Raw genomic sequence first — 25,211 nt, forward strand, 5'->3', positions numbered from 1 at the left:
TTCTGCATTTGCCAACCAGTAGGGGGTTCTGTTACATGTCCCACGTTGTCTACATGCGTTTAATATTCTCACCGTGGTTGCCCGGAGACAGCGCTGCTCCTTGTATCTGTTTTCTCTCTCTCTGTCTCTTTTCTCTCTTTTGAGAAAAGATTTGCTTCCGTTTTGAAAATGCAGCACTAAACACAGTTAACGGCTCAGTCTTAAAGTGACGCGCCCGATTTAATTCCAACCTTTGTCATGTGACTTGAGGCTGCTTGTGTGTGTATGAACAAACGCACCCAAGTCATTGACAGAAATGGCCACCGCGGAAGTGGGTGAGTTGATTCAGTAGCAAATTTTGTGAAGATTCTTTTCTTGCTTTAAAATGCGTTTCTTTATCTTACTATCGAGTGTTTTAGACTGTATATTACATCTTCTACAGCATATCTAGAACTGTCTCTTTGCACTTATGTCGTTCATTGAACAATGTTAATAATATTATGAACCTGGAAGCTAACAGCTAGCTTTCCCCAACTACCTCAAGATGCTGTCTGAAACACCTGCAGGTTTATTGTACCTTTTTATGTGTGTTTCACTAAAGCTTATAAAGTCACCATTAACTCACAAACAAAATATTTTAATATACGTTGCGTGCATATTTTTCCCATGACTGAAAGGATTTTGAAAAAATTCTGGACTGTTGTGTTGAATGTATTTACATCTCCATCATTTAATCAGTGATTCTTGAAAATGGGAACAAAACAGGTCCTATGGATAAAGCACAAAATTTCAATAAAATATACACAAAATATAATTTTTTTCAAATATCTGACTAAACTAACCTGGGTCATATGAGTACAACAATGTATATTTTCCTGGTTGCTGAATATTTTTTTATTTTAAACATTGTAGTCGGTGGATGATGCCTGTAAAGTCCCTTGTCCAAAAGCAGAACTCAATACATTATAATAGTTTTAAACAATTAAAGAAATACTAAAATTATATATTATGACAGGTCATCTAAATAATTATAAAAGTATCAATAAATTGAATTAAAAATAATTTTTATATATTTTCCAACTCCATTGAAATGTGTCCCTAGATTTTATCAACACCGTCAGAAATGAAAAGAATGTAAAAAAAAAAATCAGGCATTATTGGGGGCACCAGAACTTCTGAGGACCCCATGGCCACTTCCTTTCTCTTCCTTTGCTAAGAGGGCTAGTTAGCTCTGGTTAGCTTATGTTATTCTTAATTTTTTCTTCTTTTTATTCCTAAGTTTTTTGTCACAACCATGATGTGTCAACACCATAACTGACAATTTACTAAACTTTTATGAAATTTTGTGAAATAAAGCTTAATTTTGGTATAATGTAAAGATTTCATGGAACTGATGAACTACAACATGGCCTCCTTCAGAATTACATCATATAAATTGACATAGTTTGGCTTTTTGTCAACTCCGTCAGATGTCAACTCCACCAGAGTTTTTGTGAATCTTTCAGTGGAATTGTTGTCAAATCTCGCTTAAATGTGCAATTAATTAATTTTAATGTATTTTACATAAATTGCATTACTTCACATGTATCAAGTTTTTCTTTTTACTCACTAGTTTGTCACCACCTTCAGTTCTGTGTCAACTCCGTCATGCATTGTCAACTCTGTCAGATGAACTTTTAGTTTTTTGTTTAAATAATATTTATGTTGTTTCTTGAGAAGCATTTGTCTGCAAAATGAGTAAAAATATCACTAATAGGGTCATTAAAAATTATTTTGTATTTATTTTTGTCAGATGGTGATGACAGCATTCTAGGTCAGGTCGATTAAAAATGTAATTTAAAAAAAAAAATGTTGCAACTGGGAGCCTGTACCTTAGCATCTTTATATTTCCAAAACATTATTTGTCATATTTGCATACATCAGGTTGAGAAATAACAAAAAAAAATCATGGGAAATTAAAACCCATTTTGTCCCTATTCTCAAGAATCACTGTAATATTAAACGAGAATAAAATATCACATTAACTAGTGTCAGAAACATTGTTAAAATTCAAAATAATTAGAGATTTAGGTCACTCCAAAGTTTGGAGTTTCATAAAGTAATTTAGGGCACGTTGTAGGTTACTAATTAGGCCCGAGCAGCTAAGCGCTGCGAAGGCCTATTGTAATCGTGCTGTAAATTATTATTATTCTTCTTATTCTTCCGTAAAATAAATTGGCTTTTTGGGGGCTTTATTATATTTTTCTATTACTTTCTTATGCAGTCAAACTTTATAATTAGTTTTTAATATAGGTTTAACGATATTTTTCTCATTTGTAAGACTTATGTTTCTCCCAGGTACTTTTTGCAGAATTATTTTATTTTTATTAAGGTTTTAAGCCTTGACTTTATTTAGTCCTCTTTTATGCTTTTTTTTTTAAAGCACACACTGTAAAATGTGCAGTGATGCAGTCAGGCACTATTTAATTCATTTGAATTCAAGTCAGTTTATGAGCTTGGGGACTTTACAGGACATACAGGCTAATTAATAAACAAAAATATTACTTAACCAGAAACTCAGTGCAACCACTTGACAGAGTATGAATAAAGCTAAATTCAAAATAAAATTATACTAACATATTCACTTTTAAAAGGTCTTTTACCAGCTCTTGTGTTTCTCTCAGAGCGCAGACGAGGTCAGCTTGCTGCTTTGTCCATAGCAGCAGTGGTCATCATTGTGGGAGTCCCTCTGTGGTGGAAAACCACTGAAACCTACCGGGCCTGGTTACCTGTCAGTCAGATCAGAGAACTGGCTAAGCTGCAGGTTTGTTTGTGGATACATCAATACCTCTTGTATTGATCCATCTATTTTTCACATGGCTTACTCTGTTTGTTTCTCAGCTCCAGCTGAGTGCAGATGTGGAGGTTGTATTTGCCCGTGGAACAGTGACACCAGAGCAGCAGAAGAAGGTGCCTCTGACACAAACCCAGGAGGAGCATCATGCTGTAGATGGTGACTTTCTTTAAAACATAGATGCTTATAATCTTTAATTTCATTCCTGGAATCTTGCATACTTTTCTTGTTCTTCTCATCATTAATGCTATTTTTTTCAGAGGATACAGCTTTGAAATATAGGTATGAGACAAAATATCGCACAGCCACCATCATGGAGGAGGATGCCCTGAACAAACCTACTGCAGCGGGTGAGTTTCCTGTAGAATCTAGCTGTTTATCTCATCTATCCATTTTAGTTCCTCCCTCAAAGCACAGTGGTCACATGCTGCTTGTGTTTTTTGTCTTTTATAGAGGCAGATCTTTCTCTGCATGTGCTGAGTGAGAGTCCATGTGGGTCTTTGGTCATATATGTGATCCCTGAGTCGTCCTCATTACTGCCTGAGGTTAAAACTGCTCACACTTTAACATTTACTCCTTGTTTATTCAAATACTATAATGTTGGATTGCTATGTACACTTGAAATAACTATTATGTTTCTATTCTAAATTTTTATTAAATTCCGGACTAATTGAATTGAATTAAATGCCTTTGACACTGCAGATCATGGGTTGTTGATGAAAAAGCTTAAGAGATATGATATTAGGGACAGCACATTATTGGATGTAATGGTACTCTAATAAAGGATACGAATATGTAATTCATACGCTGGTTTACCAAAGTTTATTTGTGGTGTACCACAAGACTGTGTGCTTGGTCTTAGACCTTTGAATGAATTAATAATAATAATATATAGTATAGTAATTTATCAAATAGTCTGTAAAACTATAATAAAATGTTATTTTGATATAAAGAAATGACAAATAAAGTTCAAAGAAAATGTTTTGTTTAAAAAAAAAAGGAAAGGTCAAGACATGAAAACACTTTTATTGACAATGTACATCCTAATAAAATGGAACATAACCAGGTGGTAAACAAATATAAAATATATTTTATATTCAAGTTAGTTATTGTAAAAAAGATAGAGAACAATAATTTCTGTGTTTGCCATTTAACCTAATATATGCTTGATTACGTTTCTTCTGTAAGTGCTAATGCTGACTGAATTGATTGCATCTATAATTATTCTCACAGGATGTTAAAGTGTACATTGGTCAGCGACGGACTGCGCTGCTCCGTGTTGTTCCCCAGATGAGAACAGCTAAGATGCTTGAGCAGCTGCTGCATCACCTGCAGCCACACATCAAACAGGTACTGAGAGTGATGTCATTCAGCCGTGCTGACATCACTGCTGCCCTCAGCGACAGAGTCCGTTTCCACCCAGGCAACAAAGAGAGCATTGCAGACAGTATGAGAGCCTTCAAATCCAGTCCAGGTTGGTTATTTTTGTCAGAAGTTGCCTTAGTGTAATTTATCCTATGGGTTGTGTGTGTGTGTTAACGCTTCCCTTCTGTTCTCTGTTTATTCTTTTAGGCTATGAGATAACATTCAGCTTGTTAAACCCCGACCCGAAGTCTCACCGGCTGCACTGGGACATTGAGGGTGCTGCGCAGACCTACATACAGCCTTTACTTACCAAAATGTCCCCGGTGGCTAATTTTAGCATTGACTCTCAGGTACTTGTGTTTGCAGTGCACTGTGTCCTTTCTCACATTGTAAGCAAAAACCCTAACCTACTTTATTGTGGCACATGAGCAGGGAATAGCGCATAACTGTGAACTGGAAAAATGAATGCATGGTCTTGAACATTTTTACAAATCTGAAATGTTTGACGTGCTTCTGTCACAGCCCACATTAACCCAATGCCCCTAAAAACATCCAGTGCAAACAAATGCCTTAATGGAACTAAAATTGACATGTTCAAATATATGAAAACTGTCTCTTGGTACCCCTAGTCTCATCAAAGTGCAAGACAAAACTTATGCAAATGCTCAGGTTTTTGTACCCTCAATTTTACAGACCTTGCATTATGCCATGCTGGGTGTCAACCCACGCTTTGATAACACCCGCAATGCCTACATGCTCAACGCCGACAGCCTCGCGCATGTTATCAACCCAGTGGAGGCCAGACTTGGTAAAAAAAAAAAAAAAAAAATTACAAAAGATAAAACACAAAATTAATATATTGTGATTTTTCTTATTATGTATTTGTGTATACATTTTTTTTCAGGCTCTAATGCAGCATCTTCCAACCCAGTGTTGAATTTTCTTCTATATGTTCCTGATGCCTACCATTCACCTCTTTACATCCAAGATCAAAACAAGCAGGAAGTGCCCTCCAATGCGTTTCACTCGCCACGCTGGGGTGGGATTATGGTAAGATCACAGGATTATACCTGATGATTTAAAAAATGTGTAATGAATATTAAGTATTACATATGGGCACTTTCATATTTAAAATTTTGACAGTACTTGGTCATCCTGTGATTATCACAAAAGAATCAAAAAAGCTACATTGCTGTTGATCAGCATAGGGTTAGTTACATAATGTAACCGTGGCACATAGGCCATATTGACGGAATAGTTAAGGTAAATTAATACTGATTTGTGTTTTTTTGTGTGTGTGTGTTATTTACTAGTTGTGTCGCAGTTTGACATGGTTGCGGATGGGGTCAGTATCGCTCCGCTGTTGCTAGGAGATGACGGTTGTGGAAAGGATGTTTTCTCTTTGTCTAACTGCTGTGTAGCAATACTGCTAAAGGAGTTACTTTGTAACAGTTATTGGATTAAAATGTTGCAGACTTAATCTCACTTGATTGTTTGCCACCGTTACATAACAATATAATAAAATAGTCTGTCTTGTAATGTATATGTTTTCTTTTAGAAAAATATATTGTCAAAAACACCTTGAAATCAATAAATGCAAGCAAATATTGTGCTAAAATCCATTTTACCCAACTTGTATTGGTTTTCATTTGTACACAGAGTTAGCATTGATGTTCCCTTCTTTTTTTGTAAGCACATCTTTCATAATCAAAGTATCTTTTGAGACAAGTAGGAGGGTTTTCTAGCATGAACATTCTGCAACTGAATGTTACAGAATGTCATAATTCAACATCTCAATTCGACTGAAGTCCAGACTTTGGCAAAGCCACTCCAAATCTTTTATTTTTCCTTTTTCAGAGGTGAACTTGGTGTGTTTTGGGTTTTGCTACATAGCCCAAGTTTGCTTGATCTTAAGGTCACAACCTGATGGTTGGACTTTTCTCTTATAAAATTTCACTATAATGTTCACATCAGGCCCGGATCCTTGTGTTAATTCAAATGTTAGCTTTCTGACCTGTAAATGTGTTTTGAACTGTCTCGATGAAAATGTTTCCTTGTTTTCAGGTGTTTAATGTAGACAGTTACTATGGGCCAGAGGCAGAGTTCCCTGTTGACATAAACATCAACATGGCTAAAGTCATGGGCGTCTTCCTCGCACAGCTTCGGTAAGTCTCAACCTACATCATCTGAGATTATTTTTTATGAACAAATTCTTCAGGCTTTTGCTTTTTTCTTACACTTAAATACATGTGAAAATTAGATAAAAATGACCTGAGTAAATATAAAATTTAGTTTTTAAATTATGATTTCATACTTTATGTGAACAAAGCTTTCCAACCCAATCTGGCATTATATGGAAAAATAAATGTTCACTGCACAGCACTGTTTATACCAGGTCATTTTTCAGAGTTTTTTTCCTCTGTCAGACTGTTGCTGGGTGTGCAGTCGTCACCCCCACCCCCTGGCTTCCTGGTGGCACCCTGTGGCAGAACCGGACTAGCTGACTGGGAGCTGGACCGTCTCATGTGGAGCCGCTCAGTGGAAAACATTGCAACAGCGACCACAACAATCACCTCACTTGCACAGCTGCTAGACCAGATAGGCAACATTGTTATTAATGACAACATTGCTGAACAGGTAAAGTATACATGAAATCATTAATACTTAATAAGACTGATGATGATATTTCCTTAAAACAAAAGCTATGAATATTTGTAATTAAAATGAGATGATGTATATAGAGTTTTGATGGAATAAGGCCGTGACATGGAAAAAATGTGGAGAGTGCTACTTTCCAGGTCTACTGCATGCAACTTCTGGATGATAAAATAAAATCATTTGCACTCGATTTTATTTAAGTTATCAGAGTAAAGGAGTACAAAGTGGTGAAAACCATGTATCATTTTCCTTCTACTTCATAATTTGATCATTATTAAATCCTAATTAAGATATGTTGAGATTTGAGGTTGTGACGTAACAAGAGGGAAAATGTTGTGGGGATTTAAATACTTTAGCATTACAAGTCATCTTTCTTTTAATTGCACGTTTCCTAATCCATTATTCCTGTCGCTGTCTGCCAGGTGTCCAGCGCTGTGACGTCTCTGCAGCTGGCTGTTGCAGAGCTGGAGGCTGGAAACCTCAAATTCGCCCTGCAGTTTAGTAAAGAAGCCATCCTGGCTTCAGAGAAAGCCTTCTTTGACCCCTCACTGCTCCATCTCCTCTACTTTCCTGATGACCAGAAGTTTGCTATCTACATACCTCTCTTCCTGCCGATGTGTGTGCCTATTCTGCTGTCTCTGATCAAAATAGCTTCTGAGGCTAGACAGAAACGTAGGGAAAAGCAAGCTAAGAAGGACTGACGTGAAGATGTTATGGATAAACTGTTTTGTTGGTGGCTTTGACATTTAGTGGCAATGGGGGCATAAAGAAAGGTTTTTATACAGTGTTGTTTGGGGATATTGTTCTGTTTGAAATTAGGATGGGCATGTGTTGAAAGTTTTTATTAAATGACTACTGGAACTGTAGCTGTACGGTTGAAAGCTTAAATTTGTGTAAATGTGTAAAAACTTATATATATATGAACTTTCTTTTGTAAATTATTAAGAATTAAAGACTAAAGATCTAATTCACATTTTAGACATTTTTTATCTGCACTTTTGCACACAACTTTTTCAATTAAGCTTTTTATCAAACATTTTGTTTTCAGTAGCTGTAAGCAAAAAAAAGAGAGAAATATGACAATTTATGAAAACACTAAAGTTGCAGTAACCTAAATAAAATACAAATATTTTGTTTGCCCAAATCAAAAAACTTATTGTACTCAAGTCTCAGCAATTATTTAATAGTGCCTTCAGCTTGCCTTGGTTGTAGGGTATGATTTTGCTCATCCCTGCCAAACTTTGTGCTTTGCATTTCTGTCAAGGCTGTAGTTGTTCTTTTTACCTGTACACTTTTATATTGTGGAACATTAACATTTTCAGAGAAACAATTTGGATTTTATTTGGAGGTAAGCCACACAACCATAAAAATGAACAGAAATAAAGGTTAAAATGCATTAGTTTTGTGTTTGCATATTTAGCTTAACTTGAATCACTTAAAGTTTGTGATGCTGCTATCAACTATTAGCACTACAGTAAATTTAGTCAGCTGTATTTTTAGAGAACATAATTTGTAACTAATGGATTAACATAAAATCTTTGTTTTTAGCATAACTATATGTTAAAGAAAACAAAGCTGCATCTAGTTTCTACAAAACCAAATGACTGAATTAAAAACAAAGAAGCACTGCTTCAAAAAGTATTTAGTTTTTTTGATAAAGACAAAGCTCAAAAAACCCCATTGTACTACAGTAGTAATACGGAAGTATAGTAGGCGAGCCGTTGCCTCTTAACCAATGCTAAAGGTGATTACGTGAACTAGCGTCACTACATGGCGCTAAGTTCGCCATTAAAGTTAGAGCGGATTTAGCAGCCGACAACAGAACAGTGTCGCAGCATTTCCCTGTTCGTTTTCACCCGAAGTTTCCCGCCTCTGTTATGAGATAGCTCTGCCGTAGCCTTTTGTTCACTAGCTCTTAGTCCGTTTGCGGTACGGTTAGCTTATTTTGCGCTAAAATGTCCGGAGGATTCGCTCGAGGACCCTCGGGAAGCAACGATTGTCGGATATATGTGGGGAATCTTCCCCCAGACATCCGCTCCAAAGACGTCGAAGACTTATTTTATAAATACGGATCTGTGCGTGATATTGACCTGAAGAACCGCAGAGGAGGACCACCGTTTGCTTTCGTTCAGTTCGAGGATCCGAGGTAAGCATCTACATCCTGGTTAGCATTATCGCCACTGTTAGCCAGATGCTACACCCAAAGTTGTTTTAATCTTCCCTGACACAAATGTTAATTTACCGCCAGCTGCTAGTTTTAGCCATAAGTCTAAGCTATGTTTTTGACCCACTTTTACATTCGTCTCATTGTTATATTTTCATCCTGTTGTGAGCGTGGTGTTCGTTTGCCTACATGTGGTAGGAGTGAGGCCTACTTCACAAAACATGCTCTCTAAAGGGCACCTAAATACAAGTTGTCATGGTTACAAATAAACCTTCCTTGTGCTTCACTTCTTTTTAGTATGTGCAAATAATCGAAGTTTTTTTTTCCAGTATTTATTTTATATGAACTTAAATAGTTGCTTTTTCGATATATCTGCAAAGTGGCCCTAGCTTTTTAAAGGCGAGACCTTTTAACATAACAATCACGTGAAAAAAATATATACAACAAGCTATGTGTGTTTTTTTTCTTCTTCTTCTTCTTCCTCTTCTTCCCTTTTTACATTTTCGGGGAGATTAACATTTTTAATACGAGGTTTAGACATGGTCTCCTTCCTAAACAGAAAAAAATTATTTTTTTAAATGTTCTGTTAAGTGGCTTTTTTGTGTGAGAAATAAATTATGACCTCACCTCATCTATAAAGTGAACAACCAGGATGGAGATTAAATTTTCTTTAATCTCTAAAGAACATTTCCAACAATATCAACTATTCCACTGAACAGAAAGATGGAGGTCATTAAACTTCCAACATGAACAAGTTTGGATATCTCAGCAACACCCCTTAATAGCGGGCAGCAATATGCTAAAATAAGTCTCCAAAATTTATATAATGTCATGACAGGACTTACAGCAGGCTTCTGCTGCTGTTGATGTAAAAGTCCATATGTGCACAATCAGAAAAAGCCTCCACATGCATAACTTTACTTGGATTTGTTGAAAGAATAACCTTTTATTTTCTTAAAAAATACTACTTTATGGTGTTGCATATTTCAAATCTCTTCATTGTTGTCTACAGATCAGTGTCGACAGCTACCTCTGCTTTAAATGGATGTAAACTTTTGCTTTTTAAAATTTAATGAGTACGTAACCTTACTTTAACAGTGGCGCTTTCACAGTAATTCAGATCTGTTGATGTCAAGATCCTCCAGTTGTACTTTTTTGTAGTTGCTGATTATAAAAAAAATTGCAGGGACGCTGAGGATGCTGTGTACGGGCGAGATGGGTATGATTACGATGGCTATCGACTTCGTGTGGAGTTTCCAAGAAGTGGAAGGGGTGGCGGCGGAGGAGGAGGAGGAGGTGGTGGAGGCGGAGGCATGGGGCCGTCAAGGAACCGGTATGGCCCTCCATCCCGACGCTCTGAAAACAGAGTGGTTGTGTCAGGTGAGTAATGCCTTCCTCTTTTTTGTGTCTTTGTCTTAAGAAAATCATATTTTGTACATCATCTTTTTCTTTCCGTTTTCTCTCAGGTCTTCCCCAAAGCGGGAGCTGGCAGGACCTGAAGGATCACATGCGGGAGGCAGGTGATGTATGTTACGCTGATGTCTTCCGCGATGGCACAGGTGTGGTGGAGTTTGTGCGCAAAGAAGACATGACCTACGCTGTGCGTAAATTGGATAACACCAAGTTTCGTTCTCATGAGGTACGTAATGAGTCAGAGCAGAAAGCTTTGTTACTGAGGAGGTGCTCTTGCGCTGCAGTTTGAAGTTTGCTCATTTAGATGAAGAAGCGGGATTGAGGGGGATGGATACCCAACTGTAAGTAAAGCCAAATCTCAAAGTGTCCCTGGGAAAAAAAGATCATGAATTTTATTTTCATATATGTTCATGATTAAGTAGGTTGAAATGCTTGATCGATCAACATTGTTTTTTTGCTTTTTTTTTTTTTTTTTTTTTTTTTTTTACAACAACATTAAGAGAATTACTAGCCTTTTTTAGGTTGCTGAAACCAATGTGGACTCTTCCTGGTGTCTGCTTGTACCTGATTGTTCTCTTCATAGATGCTAACACATCTCTTTTCCTTTGTGTTTAGGGAGAGACGGCCTACATTCGTGTGAAGATGGATGGCAATCGCAGCCCCAGCTACGGCCCCTCTCGCTCTCGTAGCCGCAGCAGAAGCCGCAGCAAGAGCCGATCCCGCAGCTACTCCCCACGCCGCAGCAGGGGATCCCCCCAGTACTCGCCCCGGCGTTCCCGTTCACGCTCCCGTTCCCGTACTTAGATCTGCCTAAACTGAAGCAGCGGTGTACCTCAGAGCCAGAGAGGAGGCGGTCACGTTTAAAATCCAGTGGTTACTCCCAGGATCATCTCTCACTTGTGTACAATGTTGTTTTGTGTGTTTCACCCACCCCTCCTTCTCCATTTTGTTTTCCCTACTTTTTTTGCAGACCTGATTTTCTCTCCCGCTTGGCTTCCTCTGTCTTTTCCCCTTCTGTTTCTGCTATCCACCTTTTTCTCGTCCCAGCATATTTTTTTTTTCTCTTCTCGTTGAATGCTTTTGTTTTTTCTTTTTAGCCATCGTCTTTGACTTCTCCATAGCATATACAACTGTCCTTTGACCTTCTTGTGTGTTTCTCTGTAGAATTCAGAGGAACAGGATAGGATGGGAAGAGAGGAAACAGTTCATTTTAGGATAAACAGGAGGAGGAGGAGGAGTCAAATATGGCACCAATGGTATGATGGCTGTGCCTTGTCGACTGTGAAATCTTCACTTAAGGCTTTTGTGAATCTCTTTTCCTTTAAATACTCAGTTTACACTTGAGTACTGCTGTTGAATGTTACAGTAAAGTGTGCTGTAAACTGTTTTTGGGGACCCTAAAATGTATTTGTTTGTTTTTTTTTTTGTTTTTTTGTTTGCTTCTCATCTTTTTGTAGTCAAAGTATTGTTTTGGATTTGATTGGTAGTTGAATTATTAATATTTTTAAAATGTTTTCCAAAGGTGTGATTCTAACTCACCTCCTTCTCTTTGGTTCTGCTGGTTATTCTAAAGGTTTGGACTGGGCTCATTGGCTCACCTTTCCGGATCCGGATCAGGATTCAGGATCAGTTTAGGATTAGGCTTCAGGATGGATACATGGAGCACGACCCCGGCCCTGTCCACCTTACCCCGGCTAACCGGAAACCTCTCAGTAAACGAGATAAATCAAACTGATTTGGCTTTCGAAATTATCAAAATTATTCCTTCATTTTTGGTCTGGGACACCAGAGACGCAGAGTTACTGGCTGCAGAGTGGGGAAACCATTTCTCAATTTTTTTATTTTTTATTTTTTTAATTGTAAAAAGAAGAGCAAAGCTTGGATAGGATCCAGTAGGAGGGCATGGAGGTGCAGGATGGATCCCACGCGTAAGGAGAGCGGTAAATTGTGGGGAACATTTGTCAGGGGATGAGGGAGGTGTGGTTGGTAAAATGAAAGGATGCTCAAAATGGTATGACTTTTCTTAGTTCAGTCATTTCCAAAGATGGATAATTTGTGATTTTCAGTATTTCACTGCTTATTTCTCTTTTAATAAAACATTCAGTAACAATAAGTGAGTGCTGTTTTTGTTGTATTTTTTTAAATCTGTCATAAAGGTTTGGTACAATGTTACACATCACTTGCACAAAGTATTTCTGAGTAAGCTGAGGTGATAGGAGCAAGTTTTCCCTTCATTTAGATAGTTTCTTCCTATTTTTGTAAAAGTAGAATTATTCTAGTCGTATATTCCCAGATTTTTCAAAGCATTTTATTAAATAAAATGACTTAATATCAGGTCAGAGAATCTTAATGTATTCCATACCATTTAATCATATTCAATTCAATATGATTAAATACTGAGCACAATTAAATTGCATTTCTAAGGATTTGTTAAGTTTGAAGAATTACACAAGTTTTCAGTCAGCTTTCATAGTCAGATTGCAGAAAGTAAAAAGTTTTTGCTCTTGAAGGAGAATATATGCTCAATTATTGGAAAACTAAACGGGGGGAGGGAGGACAATCTCACTTTCAGCTTTAAAAAAAAAAGTAAACAGTTGTGTAATTTAGCAAAAGGGGAGGTGTATCAGTTGCCCATATGACTATTTTCTTATATAATTATCACAAGCCTTCCATTCAAGGTGTCAGTCTCTCAAATCAGCTTATGATCAGTATTTTTGTGCAGTAATGACCGCTGGTCTCCTTAAGCTAGTAAACCTAAGGCCAGAGTAACACAGTAAGCCTTTTTTCTCAGAATTAGCCCTCTTTTGTCAGTAATTAAATGATTTAACCGTCACAAAATAAAAGTGCATGTGTGTTTTCCTTCATGATAAATATCCTGCTTTAGATGGGAAGACACATTAGTGTTGATGGGGCAAAAAAAGTTTTCTTGAAAGATTCAGACTTTTCTCTTTACCACTGCTTAGAGAACGTTGGTAATGGAGTTGATATAGAGTCCATCTACAACCAGAAAATGTCCGACTTATCTTGGGTTCTGTTAGGTTCCCCTTTGATTCATTTCAAACCTTAGGCAGCTAAATTGTGACTCCCTCTCTGAAAGACCTTACAATTTTACATTTTAAAGTCTGATTTCTATTTTTATTTTTTGTGAGAATTAAAAGCTCTTTAGTGATTACACACCATGCTGAAAAGGATATTTTTGAATGTTATTTGTGAGAAAAACACTATGAAGTCATAAGCCTAGGACTATTATAGTTCTCTGTTATTTAAGTATTGTTAGACAAATACCATTATTTTGATAATCCTATTTATTTCATGTAAGAAAAAAAAGTTTTATTTACTTAAATAAAGCAGTGTTGAGTCTGACTCCTTGATAAAAGAAATAATAGTTTATGAAAATGTTCCAGACAAAAGCTTGCCACACGAAATATGGCGAACAGGCTGACGTACTGTTTCTAAGTACGTCAAAATGACATCTACGGTGAGGCAGGAGGTGAGAGCGGTGCAATCTGGGTGGAAATAAAATGCAGGCCCTTCTCCGCGAGTAGAAAATGAGCGTCAGCTGGGCGAAGGCTTGTCCTGAGCCAATCAGCGGGAGGAGGAGATGCAGGGGGCGGGGCGGGAGCACCACGCGTCCTTCAATAAATGAAAGAAAAGCTGTGTAGCCCCCCGAAGCGTGCATCTCTGAACACTGAAACTACACAGGAACGGTAAGAGTTCTTTAAATATTACACAATGTGCGTTGCTATGACCGAGTATGCACAAGCTGCTGCGCAGGAGAAACCGAGTGCTTTGCATCTTTCCTGTGCCGTTTGAGCAATAAAAGCGCATGAGCCACTGTGGAAACCTGACTACAAAGGGTAATGGTGGCTGAAGCAAACATCCTCTCGCACAGAAGCACCAAGTTGGTATAGATGTGTTGCACTCCCAATACGAGATATCTTTGTAGCAGCACTGCATGAAACGCAAAATGCCTCCCGCTGTAAAATGCCGGGCTCACGTGGTTTGCAAACTGAAGCAAAAACCTCGGTCGAAAGAAGTGCTGACAGTGGATTCTATGCACCAAACAGCGTCTTGTCTGCATCCTTTTATGTACAATGTATCAAACTTTTGTTGTCTTGCAGGGCATCATGTCTGACAAGAAGGCAGTGATCAAGAATGCAGACATGTCTGATGAAATGCAGCAGGATGCTGTAGACTGTGCCATGCAGGCAATGGAGAAGTACAACATAGAGAAGGACATCGCTGCCTATGTTAAAAAGGTATGGCGCTCTCGTTTTTAAGTTGGATAAATATGACCTTTTTGAAGAACTTTTACATCAGCATTGACCTTCATCTTTCTCATCTTTCCCCGCAGGAGTTTGACAAGAAATACAATCCGACATGGCACTGCATCGTTGGCAGGAACTTTGGCAGCTATGTGACGCACGAAACTAAACATTTCATTTACTTCTACTTGGGTCAGGTGGCTATCCTGCTGTTCAAGTCCGGCTAAGGCATACACACCCTTGTCACAATGTGCATGCTGCCACCTTTCTGCAGACATGCCTACCTCCTGGTCTGCTGCTTTCAACAATTACTTTGTGCCAACTGCAACACAAACCATTGATGATCAGTGCTTTAATCATGTCTGCACAGATGATTCATAGGAAGTCCAAGAATTAGGAGCAGTCTGATGGTGGCCCTCGGTCAGCGTTTGTACATCCGTCTGTGTTTTTGCTTTTGTGCCGACCTGCCCATTATTTCAAAGGAGTTTGTTGTAAAATAACTTATTTTTAGTGCATTAAATGAGCAACAGAGTTTTTGTTCAAATGTCTTTAATTTCCAGGACTAGAAATGTCAGGACTGTTGCTTGAACCTAATAAAAGCTGTGACATGTGGAGGTTTGTACGTGCTTTAACATTCCTGGTTATGCCTGTGAAGACTTGCAGCGATCCTGTTCTGTATATCTGTAAACTCATTTGGTTGCCTGGTATTGTGACGGTTTTTTGTCGACAAATCAAATGTTGAGCACAAACCAATTTTGACAATTAAATGGTTCAAATGATGTCTGTGGATGCATTTTAATTTGGTTGTATTGCATGACTTTAAATGGCGTTATGCCTCACATCTGACATAGTCATAACACCCTACTTGGTGGTAAGGCTATGACAAGGTGTGGGGAATTGTATGTAAAAGAATTTAAAACTTGCAGTTGGAACTAAAAATGCATTAGAGGTGTTACTTTTATTGTACCAGTTTACTATCAAAGAAAAAATGGCATTTCAGCATACATAAGGAAAAGGCTCACATTAGTGGTCCAGTGAGTTGGTGAAATGATTTAAGAGCAATTTGTTCAGATTCTAATTCATTAATACATTTGCACAGCCACTCACAAAGCAGACTATATGTCTTCATAGAAATCTAGTTAATTCTATATGATGGGCCTAATTTGAGTATTTTTTGGTGTGAAAGGACGTCATTGAAAACGGATTTTACTAGCGTTAGTTTAAAAAAAATGTAGCAAAAATGGGAGGACATTGGTAATATAAAACCGAAATGAGAAGCAGAGGAATCATCACAGATTTCGGGATTCCAGACTAAACAGCACTCCTAATTTTAGGAAAACATTAGTGCATGTGTGAATATTCTGTAGCGTTACTCTAGAACGTTACGTTATTTTATTTGTTATGAAGAAAGACAACAGCTGATCCAAAACTTAAAAACTAGACTTAGTTTATTTATTCATTTAGCAATAACTCAAAGTTATCAGAAAATATTTAGTTATCTGAAATGAACAAAGTTGAATAACATAAATTGGGTGACATTCTGGTCTACACTCCATGCCAGATGGTGGCGGTTATTTTTGGTTACGTACCAACCGCCACAACTAGACGAAGAAGAAAAACGAACAAAAGTTCTTCCGGGTGATAAACATGTCGGCTCCTGTCGGGGTGTCGGCACCGGTTTTCGGCCGTCCTGCCGCCCCTGCCTTCCCGTCCATGGCTCTGTCGGCCGAAGCCGCTCCGTTCAGTCCCGGAGAGTCGGGCTGCTCGCCGCTCGACTCTCTGTCGGACGCGGAGAAGCAGTTTTCCCGCTGCTCCGCAAAGCTTCGAGCCCTGAGACCAGACTGCAGCCAGCTGAGAGAGGAGCTCAATCAGCTGTTTGACCAGCTGCTTTCAGAGAACTACAACAGGAGCTGTGAGCTTCCCATCACCATCCGACCAGAGGTAACACAATCTACCGACCAGCAGCCGCTCCTCTTCGGTCATTTTTAAGGGTTTGTTGGTTGTTATAAAGCGTCTTGCTTCCCTTTTCCAGGATGTGTGTGTTCTGCTAAAGCACACCAGTGGTCTCGTACCTCTGAATCAAGAACATTTAGTTGTTAAATTCTGTCAACTTGTTCATCACCTCCTCAATCAGCTGAAGGTAAAAATCTACTTTACCATCTAGGACTTTGTAAACGTGTTTCCCTACATTTGTTTTTAACTTCAAAATCAATTTAAATGGATGTATTTGAATTTCTGGCTGTAGCCTCAGGCACCTTTTTACTCTTGTCTTATGTTGTTCATTTGTTTTTGTTTTTTTGTTGTTCCTTGGATGGGCTGAACTGAAACAAATTTCGTCAAGCTTCTGTACAATGACAATAAAGGCTGATTCTGATATTCATTCATACCCCTTTAACATTTTGAATATCTGGTGTAGGTTGAAGTTAGTTTTTCTGCAGTGTGCTAGAATATTAACTTGTTTTTATTCTGCTTGGATTTCCTCCAGGTTATAATGGATGAACAGACACTGGATGTGCTGGTAAACTATACTGTCGATGCCCTGAAACAGTGTAGTACATGGACCCACTCAGATGTTCTCTTGGCACTTTCCACAGTCGTGTATGGTAATGGATCTCAGTGCCACCAGGTAGATTATCATTGTTCACTGCTTTTTAAACTGTATTTGGTATTTCCATGGCTTTAATTAAATATTTGAATCTCAACAGTGAATCAAGGAGTTTCTAAATTCTTATCTTTTCAATAATGTCCCTAACCTTTGTATAATCTTTAATAAACTCCAAAAAATATCCCTTAAACAAGTTGACATTTAAACTCAGAGTCTTCATATTTTTGAAGAGTGAAAAATTTTAAGTCAAATTTGTCAATAATTGTTCTACCAGAACCAATCATAGAAATGTTTTCCTGTTTCAGTCATGTCTGTTCTTATTTGCATTGAGATTTTGTTCGTTCACAGCTTGTCAGTGACCTGCTGCATGAAGATGGAGTCATTCTGCAGTACAGTTCTCCTTCCCAGCCAAATATCGAATTGAGGCACGTTGGGCTCACCTTCATGGCCAACATCTGCCTCAGGTAGACTTCATGACGGCAAAAATGTTCACATTTCTTCACGTTATAGACATAACCTTCTATTTATCTCATTTTAGATTTCATGTAGTATATCAACACAGAATGGTGCTTAATTGTTTTCTAAATGTCTTTATATGTTCATATTTGAAATGTTACTTATGCTTCTTTTGTGTCATTTTGCCGGATGGCTGCGTGTTTTCCTCTGCAGGATTCCCGGTCAGCCACTTTTAGACGATCAGTACCGAAGTGTTTGTTTCAGACTTTTTCTGAAGACACTGCAGTCACCCAAACCTCCCAACACCGATGATCTCTTCTACTGCATGGTAGCTACGTCTGGCCTGCTACAGTAAGAAAATAGTTGAAGAATGCATGTGTAGTGATGGCTAACACTTGTTTGCTATGTTTTGTTTCTTGCAGGTCATCCAGGCTGCTCTGAAGGGACTTCAGTTCTGTCTGTCAGGTGGGAAGTGGAAATTTGGAGGAGGAGAGGAGCTTGGATCTGTTCTGGCTGCACTGAAGGTGGAAAATCGAACCATATTTACTTCTGCATCAGTCTGCCTGGTGAAGTCTGTTAATTTGAGACCTCCTGATTCTTTTCATAGAGGCTCATGTTCCAGGGAGCCCCTGGTTTGAGTGTCGACTGGCCAGAGGTAATTTACCCAGCGCCTCTTTCGCAGTATGAAAGTCTCTCTCCACCAAAGCCTGCTGAACCACCAAAAACTTTAGAATCACCAAAGGAGGCTGATAAGACTGGAAAAGCTTCAGGAGTAAGAGGAACCTTAGTTCTTACTGACTTTAGTACCTACAGAGGATTTTTCTGCATTTATTGCAAGGTGTTCACTTTTATCTTGTTTAAGAAAAAAAAGAGGAAATCGAAAGGAAAAGGAAAGAAGACAAAAACTGAAGAAATCAAAGTGGATGACAGAGAGGAGGAAGACAAAGAAGCGGTGCCTGAAGTCTGCGGAGGCGGAGGGGACGGCAGCAGAAATGATGTGGAGAGCTTAGCCAAACCGCCCGCCCCGTTTCTCTACCCGTTCTGGAAGCTGAACAGTTCTGAATCGGAGTTTTCGGACATCGAGGGGAACGCACAAAGCAAGTTAAGGTACACAGAGAGCTTTTTACATATTTGTTCATTTGATCACAGGGTTCCTCCACTGTTTTGAAAGGAATGCTTTTCCAGATATGTAGTATTTCTTGTCCTCCATCCATTCATCTCTCATTTTTTTGTTTTCTGCCACAAATTCGTCAACTTTTGTTTTTATACTATAAAAATGATCAGGACAGGACAGAGAACATTGTGTTGGAACCCTGTTTTAATGCCAGTATTTTTATTCCCATCAACAAACCTTTCCATTTTGCCATTTCAGAGTTTACCAGTGCCGTGTTCGTCAGTTAGCGCTGCACTGCATGCTAGCAGTAGTGAAAGCTGTGGAGAAGAGAACTCTCTATGGTTACTGGTCCTCCTTCATCCCAGACTCTCATGCTGGTGGACCCCCATCTCTAACTCTCCTTACAATTATACTAAAGGACCCCTCACCAAAGGTACAGCCAGTCACAAACATTTGCTCTGGTTTTCAACAGGACGTGTGAAACATTACACTTCGTGTTTAATTCATGTATGCTTTCTTATTCTAGGTGCGACTGTGTGCGCTTCAGGTACTGTCGGCCATCTTGGATGGCTCCCGGCAGTTTCTGGCTGCGGCTGAAGACACGGCATCACCTCGAACGTCTTACACGCCGTTCTCCTTCATGCTAGCTGCTGCTGTCAGAGAGCTGCACCGCAGCCTCAGTCTGGCTCTCCTGGCTGAAACGTCCTCTCAAACACTCACACAGGTCATAAAGGTGAGCAAGCTGATTTATCATTTAATGTTTAGGCAGCTGGTCCTAGACCACAAGCTGAGTGCATGATGATAACCTCAGAGTGCTAATCACAAATTCGCTGCCTACAATCCTAGACTGCTGCTCTGCAGAGGGAGAAATAACACACAACAAGAATTTATTTAAATGTATTACAGCATATATATAGTAGCACAAAGTCTCTCACTTTCCCAAATGGGGGATTGAATTACATTCATACCACACAGCTTCACATGGGCGAGTCGCATTGTATTGACTAACATCAAAGAGATTGGGTTTACCACCTGTGGACTGGAAGACAATGGCCGTCTGCAGCATTGTTCTGTTGGCTGTGGGGGTGAAGCAGTGAAGACAACCAAACTCTTAAATACTTCATTTATGATGAAAATGACCATAACTCAACCTTTGAATAATAAAATTGAGCAAAATAACGTTAGTTTGTGCTGAAGGAAAACATGTGTGACAGACACAGTGCTGCAGTCACGGAGTATCTCCTCTTCTGTCTGTTAGTGCCTGGCGTTCCTGGTGGCCAACGCCCCCTATCATCGCCTCAGACCTGGCCTGCTGAGCCAGCTCTGGAAACAGATTCGTCCTTATGTGCGCCACAGAGGTCTGCACCTCGTCTCAATGACCTCTCTAACTACTTAAAGTTTCTCTCTGACTGTATGAATGCTCTGTCTACAGATGTGACCGTACGCGGGTCTGTGCTGAGACTGTACGGGGCGATAGTAACGGCTCAGGCCCCGCTCCCTGAGGTACAGCTTCTCCTCCAGCAGCCAGAAAACCTCGGCGGTGGCAGCATCTCCGGCTCCGTAACGCCGCAGGACTCTGCTCTCAGCTGGAGACACAGGAACGGAGCGGCCTCGCCTGCTCGGACACCAGCAGCTTTCTCCCAACAAAACTCAAGCACACATTCCCCCCAGCTCCCTCACACACCGAGAGAGGAGGAGAAGTCGTCACCGTGGCTGTTGAAGCTCTGTGTTTCTCTGGTGACTCAGCCCAGGGAGGAGCAGTCAGACAGTGAGGGAGCTGGAGGCAGTGCTGCTTTAGAGCCCTCTCCTGTTCGACTAGAAGCTCTGCAGGTAAAGATTATGGAAACAACTTGTAAACGCTCTAAAGAAGCATTCCTCAAGATATGTTTTTTTTTTTTTTTTCAGGTTTTGTCCCATCTGGTACGCGGTTATTTCCCTCTTGCTCAATCAAGCCTGTATGAGATCGGGCAGCTGAGCGCTCGGTGCCTCGAGGAGACCGACCCCTCCATACAGCTACACAGTGCAAAGGTAAATCTGTCTACCTCAGCTGCAAGCATTACACATGGTCACAAAACTACAATAAGCAAAGGACCTTTGTGTTTCTGTGGTATTTTTTTAGCTACTAGAGGAGTTTGGTGCAGGAATAATCCAACAGTACAGAGCTGAGAACAGTGTTCCTGACAGCTCTAAGGTTCCTGTGAACCAGGTAAGATCCTTTGCTACGGTCTCGGGATGCAACTATTATCTTATTAATCGATTATTAACATATTTTTCATCAAGGCACTTGAGCCTTTTTTATGTAATACTAGAGATACATTCAAATGCAAATAAGCAATTCAGATCCTTTTTTAAGTAATAAAATGAAAATTTAAAAATTGCATAAAATGCAATACCATAGGATTCCTTTAGTGAATTTGAACTGGGTGAAGCTAAAACTTTGCCACTTGAAGAGTTTTGAGAAAAACATATTTATAAACCTGTTTTTTTTTTTTTTTTGATCTTGAATGCAAAATGTGCATATTTTATACAATTTTGGCTTAATTACTGCTCTGAATACAATGTTTTTTCAGCAAATTGTCTTTTTTAAGTCTGTATACTCCAGTTTATTATTAATCACTTACTAAATTAGTATTCCCTAGTTAAGGTAGATTTAAGTGTTTGTTGTGAAAACTGAAGGCTCAGCTTTTCAGAAGATTAAACATTATGTCATGATGGGTTACATGACACTTCCAAAATCACACAAGTTTAAAATGGATAAAAATAAATTACATCTTAGCTGCCTGAATGTTGGACCTTATGTCCAACATTCAGCTGGGATTGTGCTCATGTCATGTTAGCCAACCTGTGGTCCTAAAGCAGTGTTTCCCGCTTGTAGGTGGTGGAGTTTTGGTTAGAAGTGTTGAGTGGGCCACTAAATGCAGCACTACAAAACGAACAACATCCCACGCTACAGGCAAGCGCCTGCGACACCCTCGCCTCCATCCTGCCACAGGCCTTTGCCCAGCTGCCTGTGAGTTTCTTCTTTGATCACCTTCTAATTTTCTGAAGATAAAATTGAAATTCCTCCAGCTATATTTGTAATCTTGGTTTTCAGGATAAAACTCAGCTGATGTGCATCACCGTGCTGCTTGGCCTGACCTACATTGAGAACTATCTGGTGAAGACTGCAGCTGTCAGGGCTTTGGGAGTTTACATACTGTTCCCTTGTTTGAGAGAGGCAAGTAATCAGTAAAGATCAGCATCTGTGCTCTTCAGTCATCTGAATGTTTTTCAGATATTCTCTTATTATATTCTCCTCTCAGGATGTGATGTTTGTGGCTGATACTGCGAACATTATCCTCGCTGCCCTTGATGACCGATCTACAAACGTCCGTGCAAAAGCTGCGTGGTCTTTGGGAAACCTCACAGACACACTAATCATTAATATGTAAGACTGCTTGGGTTCGAAAAGCAGAGAGAATAGGGTGAAAAGTCTGGAACTTCCTCTTAAATCAGCAGCAACATACTTAAAGGTGGACATTACTGGATATTTCAACTGAACACTCAATAAAACAGATTTTAGAATCAATTGGTTTGGAACTACAACTGTACTAAGCATTTTATTTATGATTTAAATTTTGATCAGTGCCAAAAAATCAACCAAATTGATTGGTTGATTTGTACTCTGTACTCTGTCCCTGGTAGAGTGGTCAAACAACCAGCCAAAAATGTACAAGGAATTTGTTGAGGGCTGCAGTTGCAATGGGGCATTTAAGCCAATAATATATAATCTGCATGTGAAACTTTGACCCAATACAGAAAATCTACCCAAAAAAAATTGAACTTCTGCATCAAATTCTTGTTGTTTTGTTGTATCATAATTCCATCCTGACTAAAAACACTTTAAATTCATCATTAAAAACTGACATTAAAATACCTTCATGGCCATAATGATTGTAAACTTCTGGACCTGATCTGTATCTTTCTCTATCTTCAGGCAGAATGTAGGTGTGGATTTCCAGGAAGAATTGTCCGACATGCTTCTGCTGAAGATGCTGCAGGCAGCAACTCGAGCAGCTGCAGACAGAGACAAGGTGAAAAGGAAAAAAAACAACACATTCACTCAGATTTACGGTAGTAACCCCAGATCTCCCAAGGGCAACGTGTTCAAGCTAATATGTTACCTTGTTTTCTTCTCCTCTAACCTTCCAGGTGAAGTGCAATGCAGTGCGAGCACTTGGAAATCTCCTTCATTTTCTGCGTCACAGTCAGATGACTCGGCCTGTTTTCCAACGCCCTCTGGAAGACGCGGTTCGTGCTCTGGTCAAAACCGTCCAATCGGAAGCAGCTATGAAAGTCAGGTGGAATGCCTGTTATGCACTGGGAAATGCGTTCAGAAATTCCTCTCTGCCACTTGGTAACTATTTTTTTATTTTTTTTCTCTTATGAGTCTAGAGATTCAAGTGAATATTATGCAAAATTCACTTTCTGCCCGTTTTTATACTTTCAGTTGGGCCTCAGCTGCTTTTAAAAACTGTCCAGGCATTTAAAAAGAAACATTCAAATGTATTTTGGCAATAGGTTGATATTTTTTAGTGTCTGGAAAACAAACCGTTTCAAAAACCTTCTTTGTAGAGTCATTACTGCCTCGTTACCTAGCAACCCCAGTGTGTTGCCACAAGGTTAAGTTCTCTGATGTAGTCGTGTGTTTAAAGAGGAAAAAATAAAAATTTCCGCAGCGCTCCGAAGTAAAGATATAAATAAAAATTTCTTCCACAGTTTTTTGAGTAATTCTTTTACAAGAGCAATAAAGTTCTTCGCTAACCTCCACAAACTACGGTTGAAAAACCGTGTGGCTCTGTTGCTCCTTTTGCAGCGTTTTCCCTTCTATCTGCCATCTACCTCGTTTTCACATGGCCCACCTCATTTGCATAAAATTGCCAGGTGGCCAATTAAGCTATAAAACATACTTATAGTAACACTTATTCACAGTAAAACATTATGAAATTAGTTGCATGCAATATAATAATTCTACCAAAAAATTCAACAAATACACTTATTAAATTTCTAATTAAACAAATAAGTTTTAACAGTAACTGGATACTTTCTACATTAACTTGGCCTCCACACCCAGCGAGCCCAGTTTGCCACCTAGCAACCCAAGCATTAACTTTCCGTCTTTTAGTTGTTGGATTTTGCTGATGTCAAACATTACAGCTGCCTGTTGTTTCTTTCTTCATGACAGAGACGGCTCCATGGTCTCAGGATGCCTTCTCCGCCCTCTGCCATGTGGTCACCTCCTGCAAAAACTTCAAAGTCCGCATCAAGTCGGCCGCCGCCCTCTCGGTGCCAGCCCAACGCAGCTGCTACGGCGACACAAAGCGCTTCAGCTGTGTGTGGCGCTCTCTGGCCACAGCCCTGGAAAATAGCGAAGATGCGGTCGACTTTCTGGAGTACCGCTACAGCGCCAGCCTGCGACACACACTCTCTGAGGCTCTGCTGCACCTGCTCAGCCTCGGCACGCTGCAGGACATGCCTGAACTCAGCACGTTGTTGGCCGGGGAGGAGGGCAGGGTCATCAGAGAGCATTTAATCAAGTATCTTAAAGCGGAGGAAGGAGAAGGAAAAACAGGAGGAGAAGATGAAGCAGGAGAGGAGAGTAACTGTGGGGAGGAGAGTGGACAACTGCAGCAAAGACTGGGCCGACTCCAGGAGACACTTGTCAGACTTAAGAGCCTGAAGGCTGAAGAGGAGGGAGGGGATCAGGAGAAGGACGTGGTGGTTCATTTCCTCGAGGATCTGTTGAAGATATGTGAGGAGTTTTAGAAATTTACTTTAACCTGAGTTTATGGTAAATCAGGCAGGAGCAAAAAGTTAAGAGAAGAGCAAATCAGTGCTGATACATTTGAACAACATGTTTTCAGAAGAATTAAAATCTGCTTTGAAGATGAATTTGTCCTTCAGATTTCAAATGCTCACAGCATATATAGACACCAATTTACACAAATTATTAAAATGGTATTAAAACAGTTTACCTCCTAGGTGCTGTGGTGGCACAAAGGCAAAGCATCACCCATGTATTGAGGCCTTAGTCCTCATGCCGGTGGTCATAGGTTCAATTCCCAGCCTGGCGACATTTGCTGCATGTCTTCCCCCTCTTTCCTGTCAAACTACTTTCAAATAAAGGCCACTAGAGCAGGGGTGGGAAATCCAGGTCCTCGAGGGCTGGTGTCCTGCAGCTCTTAGATGTCACCCTGGTCCAACACACTTGAATCCAACAGCTGAATCACCTCCTAAGTGCAGTCAAGTTCCCCAGAGTCCTGATAGAGATTCATCTAAAAGTTGCAGGAGACCAGCCTTCAAGGCCTGGAGTAGCCCAC

The 25,211-nt window shown here is 39.6% G+C and overlaps 4 protein-coding genes across 5 annotated transcripts; all 4 read left to right on the forward strand.

The window, feature by feature from the left end:
- The first annotated feature begins 186 nt into the window (after positions 1–186).
- Positions 187–7,806, forward strand: pigs (phosphatidylinositol glycan anchor biosynthesis, class S). The gene is made up of 12 exons (XM_008427140.2): positions 187–314; positions 2,643–2,782; positions 2,860–2,971; positions 3,073–3,162; positions 3,266–3,357; positions 4,046–4,286; positions 4,385–4,527; positions 4,871–4,985; positions 5,082–5,227; positions 6,242–6,342; positions 6,604–6,814; positions 7,258–7,806. The coding sequence occupies exons 1-12, from the start codon at positions 296–298 to the stop codon at positions 7,534–7,536; spliced, it is 1,689 nt and encodes a 562-aa protein (XP_008425362.1). The 5' UTR covers positions 187–295; the 3' UTR covers positions 7,537–7,806.
- A 756-nt stretch (positions 7,807–8,562) lies between these two features.
- Positions 8,563–12,529, forward strand: srsf1b (serine and arginine rich splicing factor 1b). 2 transcript variants are annotated; one of them, XR_535334.2, is made up of 5 exons: positions 8,563–8,981; positions 10,186–10,379; positions 10,466–10,638; positions 11,028–11,668; positions 11,986–12,529. XR_535334.2 is itself a non-coding variant. In XM_008427139.2 (4 exons), the coding sequence occupies exons 1-4, from the start codon at positions 8,791–8,793 to the stop codon at positions 11,214–11,216; spliced, it is 747 nt and encodes a 248-aa protein (XP_008425361.1). In that variant the 5' UTR covers positions 8,563–8,790; the 3' UTR covers positions 11,217–12,529. The 2 variants fall into 2 exon arrangements, 1 of the variants encoding a protein (XP_008425361.1); XM_008427139.2 differs by having other exon boundaries at positions 11,028–12,529.
- A 1,498-nt stretch (positions 12,530–14,027) lies between these two features.
- On the forward strand, positions 14,028–15,456 carry dynll2b (dynein, light chain, LC8-type 2b). The gene is made up of 3 exons (XM_008427138.2): positions 14,028–14,119; positions 14,534–14,671; positions 14,767–15,456. The coding sequence occupies exons 2-3, from the start codon at positions 14,540–14,542 to the stop codon at positions 14,902–14,904; spliced, it is 270 nt and encodes an 89-aa protein (XP_008425360.1). The 5' UTR covers positions 14,028–14,119; positions 14,534–14,539; the 3' UTR covers positions 14,905–15,456.
- Positions 15,457–16,231: 775 nt separating this feature from the next.
- Positions 16,232–24,783, forward strand: heatr6 (HEAT repeat containing 6). Its single transcript, XM_008427137.2, is given in 20 exon segments — positions 16,232–16,618; positions 16,710–16,817; positions 17,163–17,303; positions 17,631–17,746; positions 17,952–18,066; positions 18,161–18,262; positions 18,346–18,510; positions 18,601–18,845; positions 19,111–19,285; positions 19,379–19,585; positions 20,111–20,210; positions 20,285–20,682; positions 20,758–20,880; positions 20,972–21,058; positions 21,728–21,862; positions 21,947–22,069; positions 22,155–22,279; positions 22,829–22,925; positions 23,044–23,248; positions 24,077–24,783. Coding segments are annotated over 20 exon segments (3,735 nt in total). The 3' UTR covers positions 24,658–24,783.
- Positions 24,784–25,211: the final 428 nt, after the last annotated feature.

The sequence above is a fragment of the Poecilia reticulata genome, linkage group LG14 (genome assembly GCF_000633615.1).
Source record: "Poecilia reticulata strain Guanapo linkage group LG14, Guppy_female_1.0+MT, whole genome shotgun sequence".
NCBI lineage: Eukaryota > Metazoa > Chordata > Actinopteri > Cyprinodontiformes > Poeciliidae > Poecilia > Poecilia reticulata.